This window comes from Fimicolochytrium jonesii (genome assembly GCF_025526975.1).
Source record: "Fimicolochytrium jonesii strain JEL569 chromosome Unknown EV422scaffold_7, whole genome shotgun sequence".
NCBI classification, from domain to species: domain Eukaryota; kingdom Fungi; phylum Chytridiomycota; class Chytridiomycetes; order Spizellomycetales; family Powellomycetaceae; genus Fimicolochytrium; species Fimicolochytrium jonesii.
In genome coordinates, this window is record NW_026515674.1 from 875,499 (window position 1) to 892,357 (window position 16,859).

Genomic DNA, 16,859 nt, shown 5'->3' on the forward strand with positions numbered 1-16,859 from the left:
CATGCTCGACGTCGTCATCAACCACCGCATTGCTTCCTCCATCTTTGGCACCCTGGTCATCTACTTTACTTCCCCGACCAACCACGCAAGGATGAACGAGTACGTCGAAACCATCGCGGAGGGACACGGCGAACTCATGCCGGAGGTCTACATCGTCGCTAAACCGGCGGGCCCGCGGAAATTACTGCACACATTGAAATGGATCATGGCGGATCGGCCGGACGAGGCGGAGGATGAGATGCGGTATAAGAAACGCGGGGGGGCGCTTGTGCTGGAGACCTCGAGACGGGCGGTAGCGCAGATGAGGCCGAAGGGACGGGGGAGGGTGACGATCAACGAGGATCCGGCTGCACCGACGACGATCATGTCACCTGCGGCGAGATCCACCACCCCGCTGAAACGAGCGTTGATGGGACAGAGGTTCCAGGTTCCCAGTCGGGCGAGCGAGTACCATGCGCAACGGCAGGGGACGGGAACATCGGTGTCCACAGAGTCGACGACCTCCTCCAACGAATCCGAGGTCGTCACGGGTCTGAAGGACAAACAGTTGCCTCTCTCGTCGAAAAACCCCACCACCCGCCCGCCCGTGTTATCTGCCAAATCCGACTCGCTTGCTAGACCGGAGCCCGCCCGGCCCCCGCCACCGCCGTCCACACCGTCGTCCGTCGCCGCCCTCCTCTTCTCCCGCATCAAAGTCCTCATCGCAGAAGACAACCCGATCAACCAAACCATCCTCGCCACCTTCCTCCGCAAACGCGGCATCTCCGCCACCGTCGCTGCCAACGGCCAGGAAGCACTCCTCAAATACCAACAAGCCGTGTACCACATCATACTCATGGATATCGTCATGCCGGTGATGGATGGGATCGAGGCGACGAGTGAGATCAGGAAGATTGAGCGGGATCGAGCGGGGATGATGAATGCGCATGCGATACATACGCCGGACGTGGTGATTGTGGCGCTTACGGCGAGTTCGTTGCCTGCGGATAGGGATGCGGCGTTGAAGGCCGGGTGTAATGATTATCTGATCAAGCCTGTTAGTCTTGGTAAGTACCCCCCCCCCCCCCCCCCGAATCACAATTGGGGAAAGACTTACCGTGGGGATAGTGTATTAAGATATTGATTTTTTTTCTCTCACATTTTGTAGTCTGGCTCGAACGCAAGATCCTCGAATGGGGCGCCATGCAAGCCCTCATCGACTACGACACCCTCCTCTCCACCTCCACCACCTACAAACCGGGCACCCACCTCCGGCTCTCACACACGTCGTCCAACCCAAGCTCAACCGATACATCCGGATCCACCTCAACCAACTCCAACAACTCCACCAGTTCAGGCTCAACCATCTCACCCACGAAACCCACCACCCACGTCAAAAAGAAGAAGCCTACCAACGCACAAAACGCGACGAAACACCACGTAACCAAATCAAACCCCTCCTTCGCGTCCTCCTCCGACTCCTCCGGCCCGTCCCAGGCCCTGACGGAGCCGGTGCCTGCGAAGCCGTGGATGATGTCGGAGGACGAGATGGGCGGCCACGCGCAGGGGCATAAGCGGGCGGTGGCGAGTGCACCCGGGCTGTTGGAGTTGAGCGACGATGTAGGCGCGAATGGGGTCAGGGATGTCGAGGGCGTCAGGAAGCTGTTGGGCGGGGCCGAGACGGTGATGAGTCCGGAGTTTGAGGGGAGGAAGTGAGAGGGGGGCTTTTCTGGTTTGTTTTTTTCTCTCTTTGTTTTAGATAGGGGCCCGATGGGGGTTCGCATGGCCCCCCGCATTTGGGTGGGTGGTGCAAAACGGGGGCCCCACTTTTGTACACCCCTTCGTTCCCCCCGACACCCCCCCCCGTGGGGCATTTTTTTCCTTTCTCTGTTTGAAACGGAGTTGTGCATGATTGTTTCATATTGGGGTTTGCTTTTTCGTAGCGGGGATCTGGAAAACTGTAAAGCACATCACTGCGTCTAGCACGGCTGCCCCAAATGACTGGGTGTATTATGGACCGGCCGGACTGGTCGGGAAGACGCCCCATTGGACGTGGTTGAGGATTTTAGAGTTTGGACAGGGGACATGGCAGCACGCCTGTGAATATCAGAAACTACACATTGCTCACTGCCGAACAAGGTGAAGACATGCTCTCACTGCCAACGCCGCTACATCATGTACGCACAGACGACCATTGCGTAGCCTGCGAGAGATGCACCTCACAGGCTGCCAGAACCCCACATCCTCCAGATTTTTCTCCGCTTGCCAGATGGAGTCATTTTTGGGTTACCACACGCTCAGCACAAAGTGTATTGCGGTACTTGGGGAAGATTACGGCTTTATGTAGTGAAGACGTTTCGCCGGTAAGCACTCTAATCTAGGTATCGTATGTGGAAGGGGGATTGCAGATATGATTGTGCACGCCGGGTGCGTCCGGGCGAGTCGGCGGTGAGTCTGGATGCACATACATACAATCCCAATAAATTACACTATGCCGGTATGCCCCACCATCCACACTATGGGAACCCATCTCTCGCTGCCAGGACCGAACGAACCTCCCGGCCCCTCCGTCGCCTAAGTCTCCCGGCCCCGTTCAAATATTGAATCCCTGGGCGCGCATACAGTCCTGGTGCGCCTTGATCAGCTCCACACAGTTCTCCTCGCCGTTCGCAAACACGCACTCGTCGCGCAGTTTGCGGGTGTCGGGGCATGCGCAACAGGGCTTGCATTTCGGTTTGGGTGGGTCGGGGGATGCGGGGGTGGTGGTTGAGGAGGGGTGGGATAGTGGTGATGGTGATGGTGATGGCGATGGAGAGGAAGAGGGTTTGGAGTCGCTGGCGCCCATTGTTGCTGTTGCTGTTGAGTGTTCGGTTGAGGTTGTTGATGCCCGTTGGTGTGGGATGGAGGTGGTGGGGTGTGAGGTGGGTTCTTCCGACGGGCGGAAATGCGTTTCTCAGCGCGTGCGAGCAGCCGCGTCGCCAAGTCGCCCTCAGCGTGTTCTCCAGTAGCTAATGACACACGCGTTTTGCGGAGCTCTCGCGAGACGGTGGAGCTCGTTTCCTATTCCTTCTTGCAAGTACTGTACCTTTCTACTAGCACGGAATAGCAGCGAAACTGCACCACCCGAGCGCTTCTGTGGAGTTGCCCCTTGACCGCAGTCGTTGTGACATCCTGTGCTCATCACCATGCCCTCCCACCACGGAGACCAGAGGCATGGGCCGCATGTTCTCGTGGCTCGCCAAATACCACCAGATATCATGGGTGAAGGTTTGTTCTCGATGAATTTTCACTCGACTGGCAAGAGCTCACAATCCGGCCATACGAACGTACATAGATGCACAATACACGCAGAAAGAGCGAGAGGTCGTACCTGTATCACTATTGAGGAAACGAGATGTATGTATGCCGAGAAGGGTCATAGTCGGATCGTTCTAAACATCTCGAAATGCTATCGAATGTTCCAGCACGGGGGCAATGGGAGACTCTCTAAGCACGAGCATTTCTTTTCTCACATAGCACGGCCCAAGACGAACGCGGCAGGGTCGGTTGGTGGGACATTCGCTACTGGGCGACCCCGAAGAGTTCGAGGAAATGGAGCGCTCAATAAACGGAAACAGCGATATGGAAGAGCGGCATTCGGTGTTCAAGGCCGGCGTGGACGCAAAGTCAAACGACGCAGGGGAGAATGAAGGTAGATGGGACGGGGACGCAACTTCAGCCGAAGTGCTGGCGCAGTTCAACGCTGCTATGAAGGAAGCGAAGCGCAAACAGGCGGAAGAGAAGCGGTTATGGCTGAGTCGGTTGCATATCTTTCAACGATACCGGTATGTAACGATCTTCCTCTCGTCGAAAGAGAACCACATTCCTTCATTGGACTCTCACGGCAACATGGCTTAACTGGCCTAGCTTTGCAGGGAGGTGCGGGAGGAACACGCATTGAAGAACTGGCAGCATCATAGCGTCGAGTGGAACAGAGTAGAAGAGAGATTAGCGAAGAAGGCCAAGAAGGTAGATATGCCCCTTCCCACGTGGTCTCGCAAGAATCAACAACGTATAGCTCACCACATCCACGCCGCCCCTCTAGTCTCCCGGCGAGCTCCTCATGGCCCGCTTAGGCGAATACCGCGAACGCCTAGAAGAGCACGAGCTCATTGATACAGCTTTGCGACTACTAGACGACGAGCACGTCGATTTTTGGAAGACGGGCTTGAGGCTTGGAAGCGACCTGCTGGGACTGACGATGCCGATTCCGAGAGGTGGTCCACGACAGTAGGTACACCTTCTTTGATGACTCTGAATAAGCGCGAAATGGCAAATGTGCGTTTATGTTTGTTCTGATCCTTTTGTCGTCCTCTTTTCCGTCGAATAGGATCGAGAGAGTAAGGAGTTATGAGCGACAGAGGTGCGTTATGTCCTATCTTGATACCCTATCCTTCCCGGAACGAATTCTCACGCTTGCTTCCTCCTAGATGGACAAAAGACCACTCAGCGACCATACGCAAGCTCGTAGCCCCCAAAGAAGCGCTCTACGAAGACATCATCTCCCTTTTCGATCCGTTCTTCCTGGTACCGTGCCTCACCTTCAACAACGTGTTTCAAACTCCCATTCAACTGATCCCTTAACTGTTCCCCACATAGAACGACGAAAGCGGCTACCTAGAACTCCAAGGCCACAACCCCCTCCTCTCCCCGCACCTCCCACACCTCGCCGAATCCTACCTCGACCGTCTAAAAGCCGCCGCCGCCACGAAAACTCCCATCGCAGACGAAAAAGACGAGACCACGTCAAATATCACCCCCGACAAGGCGTCGGGACATACCTCCCGTCCAGCGTCTGGGTCAAAAGACGCGGGAGAGGATGCGACTACCGTGGAGGGACCGCACCTAGACCTTGCGACCCCGCGCCTGTTCTTTGATGTGGAACTCAACACGGTGTCGATGTCGGTGCTGACGGTGTATAACCGCGGAACGACGGCGGTGGGGTTCGAGTGGGTGCCAATCAAAAAGCCTAATCCACTGAATGTGAGTTTGAAAGCAAAATCATACTTTTCGTCGTCGCCGCGCGGGGGCATGAAAGTCGATTAATGAAATTTTGCTAGATCAAAGCAGTGTACGATGAGAAACAGCGGTTTTTTTTCTACTACAAAAAGGGCGTGATCCTGCCCGGGACCGCTTTTGACTTTCCGATCATCTTCAAATCTGCTACGCCCGGGGTACGTACGTCCGACACCTCTCCTCGTGGCTGATGTGTTCCACCGTACTGATATGCGTTACTTACGACCCGCTTGATCAATTACAGGTATTCACGGAAATATGGAGTCTGACAACCGTGCCCGCGCTGGGACCCGAGGCATCGTCGCAGCCGACTGTGACGATGCAGGGCATCGCATTGGAGCGGGACGATAATGAAGCCAAGAGAGAAAAATTAGAGAAAGCGCTTTTGCGAAAACAGTAAGGGGATCTCAAACATGTCACCTCTCCGGCGTATGCTCACCCCGTTGTTTGTTTTCAGAGCCCTATCCGCTGCAAAAGCGATCATATCCACGATCCTCACCAACATCAAACCCCGCGTCGTCTCTGCCCGCTCGTTACGCCGTATCGCGGCGAATGAGGACGAGCATCTGTTTGAGAAGCGGAATCGGTCGTTCAAGGTACGAACAAAGATCCAAATCCTGTTTTTTTTTTCGTCTCTACAAGCAGATCCTGATTTTCCTTTTATATATACGGCATTAGCTGTATTACACACCCAAAATCTTCGACAAGCTCGCCACCCTCGCCTCCGAGACGTTGGCCACCCTGCACGACCAATCACCAGACCAATCAACTCCCGCTGAATGGGATAGATCCGTTTCCACTTTATCCGAGGTTTCGTCATCTCACCCTGCATCTCACATCTATGAATCAACCCCTACTAAATCATGTATGTGTTGTTGGGGTGTAGTTGATCAACGCGATCATGGATATCGACCTCCGCTCCACCTCCCTCCGCCGCCTGAACCAGCTCATTGCCGCCGCGGCCATTTCGCCGCGGAGTAGCGCGACCAGTATGCTGCACGTCATTGTGTGAGTATTTCTCAACTCGTCTCCGATTTCATGTTTTTCACGGGTGGAATGGGCTGATATGTGTGTTTTTTTTTCTTTTGGGGGGCGGAAGATATGATACCTTCGTGAATGCCGCGGACAGGATCGCGGAGACGAGTGAGGCGATGCGGAGGAAGATGGGGTTGCCTCTTGCGGTATGTTCCCCCTCCCGAATGCATGCAAACATCGGACAACGAACACGCGGTGTGCTGACTTTGTGCTAGCGGGCAGCGACCCGCTTCGACGAAGCCGACGACCCACGAAGCGACAGCGACGGTTTGCCTGGCGACGGTACGCATGCTGTGCCTCCGCGCTTCTATAAGGGACGGTCTTCATCACTGATATATGGACTTGGTCGATTGACTCAGGACCCGCACCACCACCCAACACAGTGCAGCAAGAGAAAGACACCTCCGCGCGCAAAGCGACGCCGCCGGTCGTGCCGCCTACGGGAGCGAGCGAGCAGACGCCGGCGGTGGCGGTGCCGGAGAAGGCGGGGAAGAAGGGGGCTGGTGCGGTAAGTCGTCCTCCCTTATTCTATCCCTTCTTTGCGATGTGGACAAACGAGTGGTTTTTTTGGGGGGGCCACCCATCTCATCAGTTTTTTCGATATTTTTGTTTTTTTTTCGTTTTCTTATAGGCCGCGACAGGCAAGGAAACGACCAAAAAAGCGGCTACCTCCGCCGCCGACAAATCCGCCGACAAAGGGAAAGGCAAAGGCGGGGCTAAGGAAGCAGCCGCGACCGCAGCGGCCGCGGCGGCGGCGGCTTCCGCACCGGTAGTCCCTGCAGCAACCCCCGTAGCTCCGCCTGCGCAGGCTGTAGCTCGAAAAGGTTGGGGTGCGGAGGTTTTGATCCGAGGGGTTGGGTGATGGGCCCACTGATGTGTCCTCCTTTTTTTTTTGAAAGTAGAAGTGGAAACGACGGTAACGCATTCACCGCTCAATCTGTCAAAGCTGATCATCAGGCCGAAGGTGAGCCCCGAAAAATGTCCGGATGCAGGTTAGATGGGGGGCGCGATGTTACCTGGGGTCCTCATGAACATGCCATATGGATACGACAGAAACCGGACTCCACGCGCGGCTGGAGCAAAGAGCGGCGCGCGGGCGAGGAGGCCTATCGGGCTGCGTTTCGCGCTGAGGTAAATGGAAAATGCACACCTTCAATACACTTCGTTCATCCCGGAGGGGGTGAAGAGTGCAGCGTCGTAATTCATGGTTCTGTTCTCCCCCACCCCCCCCCCCCCCCCAAGGTCCGACAACTCCTCACGACGGCGATCGATCGCATGTCCACCCTTCTGGGCGACGCTACGTGCGATGTGGAGGCGTTTTGAGGTTCGCTGTGTTTTCCGGGTTGTGGTAGTACATAGAGTTTTGGATCATGGGAAGCTGCTCATCAGAGTCGGTGAAGCCCCTCCCCTGCATGCCGGTGCAATCTGCATATGGGGGGACCCTCACATTTTTGGAAACTGCGTGATAGTTTTCCTCATGAAATATATGCCCCCAAACCCAAAAGCTCAAAACGCAGCAAAAAAGAGGCAATTTCGTGATAAAAAAAAAGATGAGGTTTTTACATCGCCCTTCCCGTCCATGTCTCAACCAACAGCGGCGTGCGTGGATGGGGATGGGGGATGTCAATAAACAGGTAGAGAGTGGGAGTGTTTGTTTACAATCGGGTGGGAGTGTGGGTGTGACATCCTGGATTGCGGGGTGTTTCTCATGGGGTGTGGTGACTATGGTAGCGGAGAAGGGTTTTTTTTTTGTTTATACTGGGGTGGGGAAAGTGGGTGGGGGGTTGATTCCGTCCTTGTGAGGGTGGATTGGGTATCAATGAACGTTTTTGTGTGCACCGCCATGGGGTTTTAGAAAGGGGGTGGGCAGGTGAAAGCGTCCGAATTTTCTTGAGACTGGGTGAATGGGGAACTATCAGTATATGCTCTCACGACAGCCGAAATCATAATCCTTGAAGTGCATACCTGTGGGACAAGTGAACGAACGACCTGGCAACTGCTAAGCCATCTGCTCAACTCCCTTCCCTTCCTCAGTAATCTTATGCTGCTCCACCGGTTCCGACTCCGCACCCCCATTCACTCCCGCACCAACACCGCTATCCGGCTCCAACGGCGGATGCGCCTCCTCAGAAGCCGACTCCAATGCCGCATGTGCAGCAGCCTCAGGCGCATTAGGCACCACGCGCGCAATTTCGACCAACGCCGAGGCGGCTTCGCTCAATGCCGGGGGTAAGTGGGCGAGATCGGCGGTGGCGCTGTCAGTCTCCATCTCATCCTCGTCCATGGGCGCAGGTTGCTCTTCGCGTTCATGTCCATGTTCGGGTTCGGGTATCGGGGCGGGGATGAAGATGCCGGGGATGCTTGGGACGTCCATTACGGCGGACCTAAAAAATTCGACGACAGGTTAGTATTTGCAAAGGGAGTGGGAAACTCCTTTATGGCCGGAGTGGATGACTTACCAACTGTTTACCCCAGGAATCAGCCCAGCAGTCCGAAACACGGAAATAAAGTCCTTAACATTCGGCCCCAGGTAAAACACAATATAGCTCTCATACGGTGAATGCAGCACCTGCTCTTCCTCGGTATCCATCACGCCATCTCCGTTTTCAGAGAGGGTGGAGAACGGGCGAGGGTGTGCGCGGTAGGTCGGCTCGTTGTTGTTGGGTAAGATGCAGTACGGGTGTTGCAATATCGGGGTGAACCAGTCCGCTCCAAACTCGGCTTTCATGAGGAACAGGCCTTCGGAGAACTCCTTGTTGGCGAACTTCGTGAAGATGACTTCTAGGAGTCGCTCCAGGCCGCACACGTATGAGATCTGACGCACCGATGGGGATGCGCCGCTGTAGATCATGGTCGTGGAGAAAGGTCGGATGCCGCATAGGTTGCACCACAGGCGACCGGGCCATGGTTTGCCTTCTGCGTCTTTGAAGTCTTGGATCGTTTGCAGCACGACGTCGAAACGCTGATTGCCGATAACAGACATGCAGAGCTCGTAGATGACGCCATCGCTGAAGGGTATCCGTGGACGCGCATTGTCCGCGTTCACCTCTGCGGACTCGTCTGGAGATGCGTCCATTGGCGGGGATAGGAGGACAGGAACGACATCGGGGGCGGCCAATGATAACGGCGGAGGAGCGGAAACAGCGCGGAAGTCGTTGCGATGGGGCGAGGGCTTGTGTTTGATGGGACTGTCGTTATGCTTTTTGCGGGGAGATACGTGGTAGTCCGAGTCATCGTCTTCTTCCCGACTCCGTTTCTTCCCGCTGGCTGTCCGGCGGGTGGCCCGTTTCCCTTCGTCACCTGCTGACAATGACTTGCGAGGTGTAGATTTCGCAGATGCCTTCCGCGTTCGTGTAGGTGGCTCGGCCTTGGGTTCGCTGAACACGCTTGCTTGGTCTTGCGAAAGAGGGGTCAGGTCTGATAATGATCTGTCGATATTCGTGATCTCACTCTTGGTGTCGTCTTGGTCGCCGTTGGATGTTACTCGAGACTTGGGGACCTTCAGGTTGTTTTTCTCCAAGAAGTGTTCGAGGAACGCAGTGGTGATGACTCCGTTAGGTGCATTCGTACACACATCGATCCAGGTATCCACGAGCTTTTTGGCCGGAACCTTGGATAGCAACTGGCAATGTGATTGGTACATTGGCGGTCGGAATTGCGCAGGTAGCTTTGAGGCAATGTCGGAGTATATCCGGTATGAGATGATGTATTCGTATGTCGTCGATTTCGAGAATCCAAGTTGGGCCTTCGTCCATTCCAGAAACTCCTTTTGTGTCTTCATCCGCTTTTGCTCGTAGTACACCTCGTGAAGGGTTTGTCCGATGACCACAAAGGACGACACGTTCTTTGTTTCGTTCAGAATCTTGTGCTTGTGTTCGTCCAGGGCCTTCAGGTCGGCCTCGCCCATTGAAAGTGGCCGTTTCCATGTTTCAGGTTTGGGCTCAACATTCTTCTTCTTGGAGGCTTTCTTCCCAGCACTCTTGCCGCTGCTCTCCGCAGACGATGGTCGTCTACCAACAGCTTCCTTCTCAGGTGACGGTAGAGCTTGAGGTACCTCTCCCATATTTAAGGTGTTAACACTTTCCTGACTGCGAGGAGATGATGGAGCTGGTGATGGGGGATCACTCGAAACTGTCACCTAAGCATTAGACATGCTGCGACGGCGAAAGAAAAGATAACCCAAAACTTGACAATACTATACCTTTCTTCTTCCGTCTGCGAGCCTTTTCCTTATTCTGCTGCCCAGAGTCGGTGCCCTCTAATTTGACTTTCAACAAGTGGCTGCGCGACTTTTGCAATGCCAACAACTGACCAGCTGCGTGGACCTCGCTCGGCGCAAGCACAGTCTCGCTGCCAATTCCGTCGAATGCGATTTGCTCCGCTGACTCGGAGGTTTGCGAGAACGCAACTCCCTCGTTGGTCGCACTACTCTCGATTTCCCAAAGACTAGTACTGGTTCGTTCGGTAGAAGCAAAAGATGGTTGTGAGTGTAGCGCCAGAAGGCTTTGCGCGGCGTCGTCCGGAGGAAGGGGAAGGTCGTCGGTGGAGGAAATTGTGGCGAGTAGCTGAGGTATAGTGAAAGAAACTCTTTTCGCCCGGTGGAAGGAAGCCCAAGGGAGACGGTTGGACGGCTAGGGAACTCGATGGGCAGACTACTCGACGAAGAGCAAGGAAAATAACTTGCTTGCACCAGCGGAAAGGACTAGGTTGAGGTTAGGCCAATAAGGTAGCAGTTGCCTATCATAAGTAAGCGTGATGTGAGCATTAAAGTTGCATGTATACAGCCCTCGCGGCGTCCGGCGGAGAGTTTCCTGACCAAGTGACGCGCAGGACCAACAATCACCGACCCTTCGAGAGAACTCACAGTTGGCGGCACTGCCTTGGGGAGCGAAGAAGCAATGGACTATGCTGACGAACGGTGGGAAAATGTCACTGGCGGGACCCAAGCGATGAGAAAAAGCCCTATGTCCAGACAGGCGGACACGGAGGACCGTTTTCTGCTCTTGGTTGTTTGTATGAGGGCGGGCAGGAGGCAGCCTCTTGGCGACAGCGTATGAGGGAGGGGTATGAGGGGTTGGGTGACGTTTCTGAGTACGTAGTGAAGCAAGCCCCGGACGAGATGTCCGAACGTACAGTACAGTCGAAAAAGGGGGGGGTTTGGTTGTTGTGGTGGCTGCCCTTTGTGCGCCGTTCGTTTGCTGGCTGGCTGGCTGGCTGGCCCTCGCCGGAAAGGGCAGCAGCGACTTTGCGTGTCCAGAAATCGGACGCCTCATGTGGCGCAGGACTCCCTCGCGGTCGGACCCCCCTCACCAGTTTATTGGAGACACGTGAGGTCATGCATGGCACCTTGCATCTCAGCTGATGGACAGAAAGATAGGGACGACATGGGACGTAAGCTCACGTCAAACCCGACGACCTGGTCTGGCAGCATTTCTGGAAGACGTATAAATCTCCTGCCTTGAAATCCGACGAACTTCATCATGGGTCTTCGGCACCGCAGCGAACTATCACAGCATTGAACGATTTCGGTTTTGATGCGGAGATCGCCGTTGCGTTCCGCGCTTGGATCGGCGACGAAGGTTTCCAGGTAGACATCCTTGTGAACTGGATCGTATTGTTTCTGTCGGGGGGTATGATGGAAACCGTTGTCAGGGCTTTCCCTTCCAGCCGGAAGTTACTCGGCAATGGTGCCACGATTTGGAGCTCCGCGTACCCTTTTAGAATATGGTAGATATGCCGTCGGCAAGTGGCGCCGACAGCAAATGGACAACCTGAACGATATTCTCCAAGCTCATTGGCAGTTTGCGGCAGTCGCGACCACCGCTGCAGGCGGCACAGCCGAGTATGAGCTTTTCTTCCACGCGTGTAGTCGAATATAGGCAATCCGATCTGGTGGCCAAAACGCCACTCTCATGCGTCAGTTCCACGGTGCACACGATTTTGGCCTTCTGGAACAAACCGCTTTCTACGTTACACCCTCGTTGACCTCAGCAATGAACTGGGCAGAGGCGCATGTTACCGGAGCTCGACAAATGTATTGGAATGGGCAGGGGCCCGTCCTGGTCTTCCTCGGAAACCGCAGATTTGCCGTCCGACGTCCATCTCCTGGACGATGACTGGAAGACGGCGGTAGCCAGTTGCCGTCGAGGAGAGGTAACCGACGTCGCTGCGCACGGATTTTCACGCGGCGACCAGCTTCGAACTGTCAGGAGCGTATACCGAGCCCGTAGCCTCAGAGACGCGAAAAGCGCTGTCCGCCCGCACGCTCCGCCGCTTGCTCATGCCTGCGTGAAAAGCCCGGAAACAGATGCTGTGTTCCGTCGTGCATTGACCGGAGTCATCTCCATGGAGAGGGGACAGCTGGACTGGTTCCTGGTCTGGGACGCCCACCCACCCTGTCCGCTTAAATGCCCTTCTATTCTGTTCCGCCTAGCCTAATAGATGGGCAAATTCAAGCGGACAGGGCGGGTGGGCGTCGAATACACTACTGGCCCCTCACTGAAGTCGTCTACTTTAGTTCTAAAGAATACGGCGTAGGATGTTCAACCTATGCTCCCCTCGCCTTTACATACAGCCGTAGCGCATACCCTCATTCTGGTCATACAGTCATTTAGTATGAATTGCATGCAACTGCTTTCTCTCGCTTTGCTCTCCCGCCTCATTGGGCATGAGCGCAGTGCACATTTGACATCTTGGCAGCTGGTGCTTCCGACGAGGTCACGGCTCATTTTAAAGCTGAGCTTAGATCTGACAGCTCACCTAAGCCGCTGTCGAGCACGAGGGCACCGTGGGCCAGCTCCCCGGGTGCGATCCACGGTAAGCGCACACTTCTGGAGGTCCGAGGGACGAGCCTCGGTAACCGCCATTTTTGAACATGGAGATCGGACTTGATCGCCATAATCGGGTATTGAGTTCATAGTCAAATTGTTGGGAATATCCTTGTACTTTCCGCTGATGAATCGAAGCGATACTGATACCATATTTGCAGAGTAAACGATGGGCCTGTCATCACTGATCAGGGTCCAGGGAGGGCCGTCCGCTGCCGAGGCTTCTGGAGCGACGGCGGCGAGCGGAATTTCGGAGCCTACCGTGGTGGTAGCGCCTACTAGCGCGAGACTGTAAACATGATGGATATGAATGTGTGCTTCATGTTACCCGTGGTACAGCCCCGCTGCGTCCGCCTGGATGAAGGCGAGACCTTCTCTCGGAAGTTATGCAAATCTTCTTCTTCATGATACAGTATGGATTAATTGTCAGTTCGAAAGTATCCGCCCACGTTGTGCGCTTGAACTTGTTGAAAACTCGAAAAGAGGTGCCTCACAACCTTTTCGTGCCGTTGGTTGGCCGCACATAGTAGTCTGCCAGAGGCTGTTTCCCAGCGGCAAAGGCCAACATCGCGCCCCTCCCCAACTGCATACTTCGTGAGTGAATACCTACCGCTGTGGACGGTGTGTGCCAAGGCCTTAATATAATATATCTCGTGCATCGCCGGTTCGCGAACCAAGGAAGGGCACCATTGGCCGTGGGAACATTCGCATTTCGGCCCCCTCGACTCTCTATTACACTATTTACGTGTCGGCAAGCAAGACGAGAGGCTGGTCGTTTTGCAAGACTTATATCGCGTAGGGAACGGCAGCAACGCATTCCTAGCGTCGTCGGAGGTGGTGAAAGACAATTCCCTCGGAAACTGTGCGCCATTCCGGATAAAGGTCTCGTTGGAAACTGTGCCCAGCCAAACACTTCTGGGGCGCAGGAGAGCTAAAACTGGGAAAGCTCCAAGTATATGGCGAGCGAGTGGAGGTGAACAAAGAAGTTCTATGGATAATGATAAGAACATGGGCGAACGACGCAGCTGGCAAAGCTCCCGACGGCGATATGACTCGATATCAGACGATACAGACTCGGATTCCTCCCGGTCGCATAAAAGAACGAGGAAAACATATGACTCGGACTCGTAAGTGCCTTCATTCTCCTGATGCTCTCATTATGAGAGCCTTGCTTAATGAAAACTTCTTGCTATCCCGATCATAGCATCTCCTCCAGTTCGAGCTCTTACATCTCCAGAAGAAGATCTAGATCTCGGTCTGTGTTATCCAGCATATCCCAGTCGTCATCAGGGATCTTGTCGTCCGCGGACGATTCGCTATCCGATTCCGAGACATCGATAACATCGGAGGAGCGTCGAGACCGACGCAAATCCAGCAGCCGAGAATCGTACGATCGCTCGCGACGAACATCACAGAAGGTGACACCGTCGCCTGAGGAAGTACGTCACAGATCACATTCTGCACCACTGGCCGGCCTACACCCGGTGCCGATACCAGCGGAGGCGGTAGAGAACTTCCCATCCCCAGTCTTGGAACCGGAACCCTCCGTTGCGCATCCAACAGATGAAGCGTTGGACGCCAGCAGGAAGGGTCTCGCGCAGAACCTCCGCACGACGCACGCGGTATTGATGCAGTACGGCCTCCTGAACGCCGACGGACTCCCATTTCCCATTTCCTCCGAAAACCTCGCACAGTATATCGATATCCAGTCCGAGCGAATGGGACGGGGCGAGATACAGCTCTCGTCACTGAAATGGTACCTCCACTCCATGCGTCGCATGCACATTGAGAATGGGTGGGAGTGGGACGGGGTTCGCAAGACAAGTTTGGTGGTTGCGGCTTGGGAAACGGCCAAAAAGCTCTCGCATCAGGGAAAGCGAATTCGCGCGATGCAGGGCGCCCCTCCACGAAAGCGGGGGAAGAAGGGCAGTCTGAATGACGTGAATGCGCCGCCGTTGAAGCCGGAGCCTGTTCGTTTGTCAGCTCCATCTGCCTCCTTGGACATCCCCGGTTCTTCCGGTACCCCGACCGAAAGGGCTAGGAAACTAGCTCAGCTCGGTACCCTCGTTGCCCGAGACGAAATTACCACAGTGCCTGCCGCCGGGTCCACTGTTAAAACGAAAGGGCGGTCGAAGGATGCACTATCTCGGCTGGCCGAGGAGGAACGTCCGATCGATGTTGGGCAGCCTGTGCCGCATAAGCACACTCCTACCACCTCCGGCGGCAGTTCGTTGCTTTCTGATGGGGACGACGTCGCGGGGAGTGGCTCGGACGTGACCAGCGAGGACGGGGATCACACGACACGTACCGGGCCTGCTGGAACCGATCCGTCTCCGCGATCGAAACATATAGGCCTTCCATCCGACTCCGTTACGATGCCAAGGGGTGTCAAATTATGGAATCGACGAGATGGCAGCGCGAAGGATGCAGCGCCTGGTTCCGCTTACCCTCCACGCGCCCCGTCTGCGTCTCCTGGGAGAAGGTCGAAAGGCACGATGCAGAGCCTGACGGATAGGCCGGTGCTCTCACACCGTGCTTCGTCGAAGGGAGATGGTGAGCGTCCCGCTGTAGCCGGCAGATACATGCCCGATCACATGGAGTTCTCAAGCAGGCACGGGAGTTTCGATTATGCCCATCGGACGGGTTTTGAAGAAGATGATGGGAAAGGTGCGAGAAGAGGAGGGTTCCCATATCCTTCCATTCTCCTTGGGAAGCGCAGCAGTTCCTCATTCGACCAATCCATACCGGGAATCTGCAACGACGAACTGGACGCCATCATCCGAGAAGCACGCAGCTCGCTGGACACCTGGAGTCGCGAATCCGGAACAACGTCCCGATCTCGCACGCGGAGTGGCGCGGAAAGCCGGTCGGGTTCAGCTCGACCTTGGTTGCCCAGAGCGCAAGGCTACTCCCCTTACCCCTACTACTCCCAGCCTGACGTGTCACCCTCAAACGACGTGGGAGCATCAGATACAGGCGAATCGCACAGACGGCCCACCTCGTCGTCTGACGCGCGACCAACCCCCTACTCCCACCCGAATCATTACGATCCGGCTGCGTGGCGAAACCCTTACCCATATTCGCACCCTTACGCGCCCCCACACCACCCGTACCCACAGGAACACCGACCTCCACTCCACTCGGAAATCAGCGCCGGAAGCAACTCCACAGGCGTCACGTCGCAAGACAGTGTCGTCTTTCCGCAGGGTGAGGTGGACACGCGGCGGCCCCACGACCCCGTCCGACGATACTCAATGCGCAGCGATTCGCCGCACAGTCCGTCCTCGACACGCCGACGCAGCTCCTTTGGATGGCCCCCGCAGGACGGAAACGCGCACCCTTATTACCCGTACCCTCACTACGGGCACGGATACCTCCCGCCTCCACCTCCGCCGGGATGGCCGTCGTACCCACCGCCCACTGCTTCTGGGCACTACCCAGGCCCGCACCCGCCTTGGCCGTCGGACTATGACGGTCGAGGACATGTTGAAGAGAGAGACGGCGGACACGGTCACGACGAAACAATGCTGAACCGCGCCCCCTCTGTCCGAAGCGCACCGAGGCCGAGTCCCGATAAGCAGGCCCAACGATACGCTCAACCACAGAAAACGGGTTCCGAGCCCAAGGACATACTACTCCTCCCGCCGGCCATAATCCCAAAGAAACGCGGGCGGCCCTCAAAGAAGGACCTGGCGGAACGGGAGAGGAATCAGGCGTTGGGTGTTGTTCCGGCGGCTGTGAAGCGGAAGCCGGGAAGGCCAAGGAAACATCCACCGGTGGAGTTTCATGAGGGTGGGGGTGAGGGCGTGGGGATGGACTGAGGAGTAGTGAGGAGAGGAGGTGTATAATCATTGTGAGCCTCATAGAATGGTGGCGTTATGAACGTCTGTCTGAAATACAAATACTGTTGCTGCCTAGTTCGTTTGCGATCACACAGGGGCCGGGTTCGCCTCTTCCATAACA

The 16,859-nt window shown here is 55.6% G+C and overlaps 5 protein-coding genes across 5 annotated transcripts; 2 read left to right on the forward strand and 3 right to left on the reverse strand.

Annotated features, from left to right (window-relative positions):
* Positions 1–1,072: 1,072 nt before the first annotated feature.
* EV422DRAFT_409268 (uncharacterized protein) lies at positions 1,073–2,093 on the reverse strand. The gene has a single exon (XM_053067018.1). It carries the CDS (start codon positions 1,887–1,889, stop codon positions 1,230–1,232), a length of 660 nt encoding a protein of 219 aa, XP_052926977.1. The 5' UTR covers positions 1,890–2,093; the 3' UTR covers positions 1,073–1,229.
* Positions 2,094–2,235: 142 nt separating this feature from the next.
* EV422DRAFT_524924 (uncharacterized protein) lies at positions 2,236–2,886 on the reverse strand. Its single transcript, XM_053070015.1, has one exon. The coding sequence runs from the start codon at positions 2,822–2,824 to the stop codon at positions 2,573–2,575; it is 252 nt and encodes an 83-aa protein (XP_052926978.1). The 5' UTR covers positions 2,825–2,886; the 3' UTR covers positions 2,236–2,572.
* A 112-nt stretch (positions 2,887–2,998) lies between these two features.
* On the forward strand, positions 2,999–7,589 carry EV422DRAFT_524927 (MYCBP-associated protein family-domain-containing protein). The gene is made up of 20 exons (XM_053070016.1): positions 2,999–3,246; positions 3,314–3,375; positions 3,496–3,803; positions 3,894–3,987; positions 4,064–4,248; positions 4,349–4,381; positions 4,449–4,545; positions 4,618–5,001; positions 5,079–5,192; positions 5,279–5,430; positions 5,492–5,630; positions 5,713–5,844; positions 5,921–6,042; positions 6,134–6,215; positions 6,285–6,351; positions 6,429–6,577; positions 6,701–6,893; positions 6,972–7,033; positions 7,123–7,200; positions 7,312–7,589. The coding sequence occupies exons 1-20, from the start codon at positions 3,165–3,167 to the stop codon at positions 7,390–7,392; spliced, it is 2,616 nt and encodes an 871-aa protein (XP_052926979.1). The 5' UTR covers positions 2,999–3,164; the 3' UTR covers positions 7,393–7,589.
* A 260-nt stretch (positions 7,590–7,849) lies between these two features.
* On the reverse strand, positions 7,850–10,486 carry EV422DRAFT_409386 (uncharacterized protein). Its single transcript, XM_053067020.1, has 4 exons — positions 10,271–10,486; positions 8,529–10,200; positions 8,035–8,453; positions 7,850–7,965 (listed from the first exon to the last, which is right to left on the reverse strand). Exons 2-3 carry the CDS (start codon positions 10,130–10,132, stop codon positions 8,069–8,071), a joined length of 1,989 nt encoding a protein of 662 aa, XP_052926980.1. The 5' UTR covers positions 10,133–10,200; positions 10,271–10,486; the 3' UTR covers positions 7,850–7,965; positions 8,035–8,068.
* A 3,235-nt stretch (positions 10,487–13,721) lies between these two features.
* EV422DRAFT_409515 (uncharacterized protein) lies at positions 13,722–16,809 on the forward strand. The gene is made up of 2 exons (XM_053067021.1): positions 13,722–14,023; positions 14,101–16,809. Exons 1-2 carry the CDS (start codon positions 13,887–13,889, stop codon positions 16,715–16,717), a joined length of 2,754 nt encoding a protein of 917 aa, XP_052926981.1. The 5' UTR covers positions 13,722–13,886; the 3' UTR covers positions 16,718–16,809.
* Positions 16,810–16,859: the final 50 nt, after the last annotated feature.

Excerpts from the sequence above, each read along its gene's own strand:
- EV422DRAFT_409386 (XM_053067020.1), bottom strand. The coding sequence starts at position 10,132 with ATGGGAGAGGTACCTCAAGCTCTACCGTCACCTGAGAAGGAAGCTGTT. Across the intron at positions 8,454-8,528 it reads ATTCCTGGGGTAAACAGTTG|GTCCGCCGTAATGGACGTCC; the intron begins GTAAGTCATCCA and ends CGAATTTTTTAG.
- EV422DRAFT_409515 (XM_053067021.1), top strand. The coding sequence starts at position 13,887 with ATGGATAATGATAAGAACATGGGCGAACGACGCAGCTGGCAAAGCTCC. Across the intron at positions 14,024-14,100 it reads AAAACATATGACTCGGACTC|CATCTCCTCCAGTTCGAGCT; the intron begins GTAAGTGCCTTC and ends TCCCGATCATAG.
- EV422DRAFT_524927 (XM_053070016.1), top strand. The coding sequence starts at position 3,165 with ATGCCCTCCCACCACGGAGACCAGAGGCATGGGCCGCATGTTCTCGTG. Across the intron at positions 5,431-5,491 it reads AAAGCGCTTTTGCGAAAACA|AGCCCTATCCGCTGCAAAAG; the intron begins GTAAGGGGATCT and ends GTTTGTTTTCAG. Across the intron at positions 7,034-7,122 it reads AGCTGATCATCAGGCCGAAG|AAACCGGACTCCACGCGCGG; the intron begins GTGAGCCCCGAA and ends TGGATACGACAG.
- EV422DRAFT_524924 (XM_053070015.1), bottom strand. The coding sequence starts at position 2,824 with ATGGGCGCCAGCGACTCCAAACCCTCTTCCTCTCCATCGCCATCACCA.
- EV422DRAFT_409268 (XM_053067018.1), bottom strand. The coding sequence starts at position 1,889 with ATGCACAACTCCGTTTCAAACAGAGAAAGGAAAAAAATGCCCCACGGG.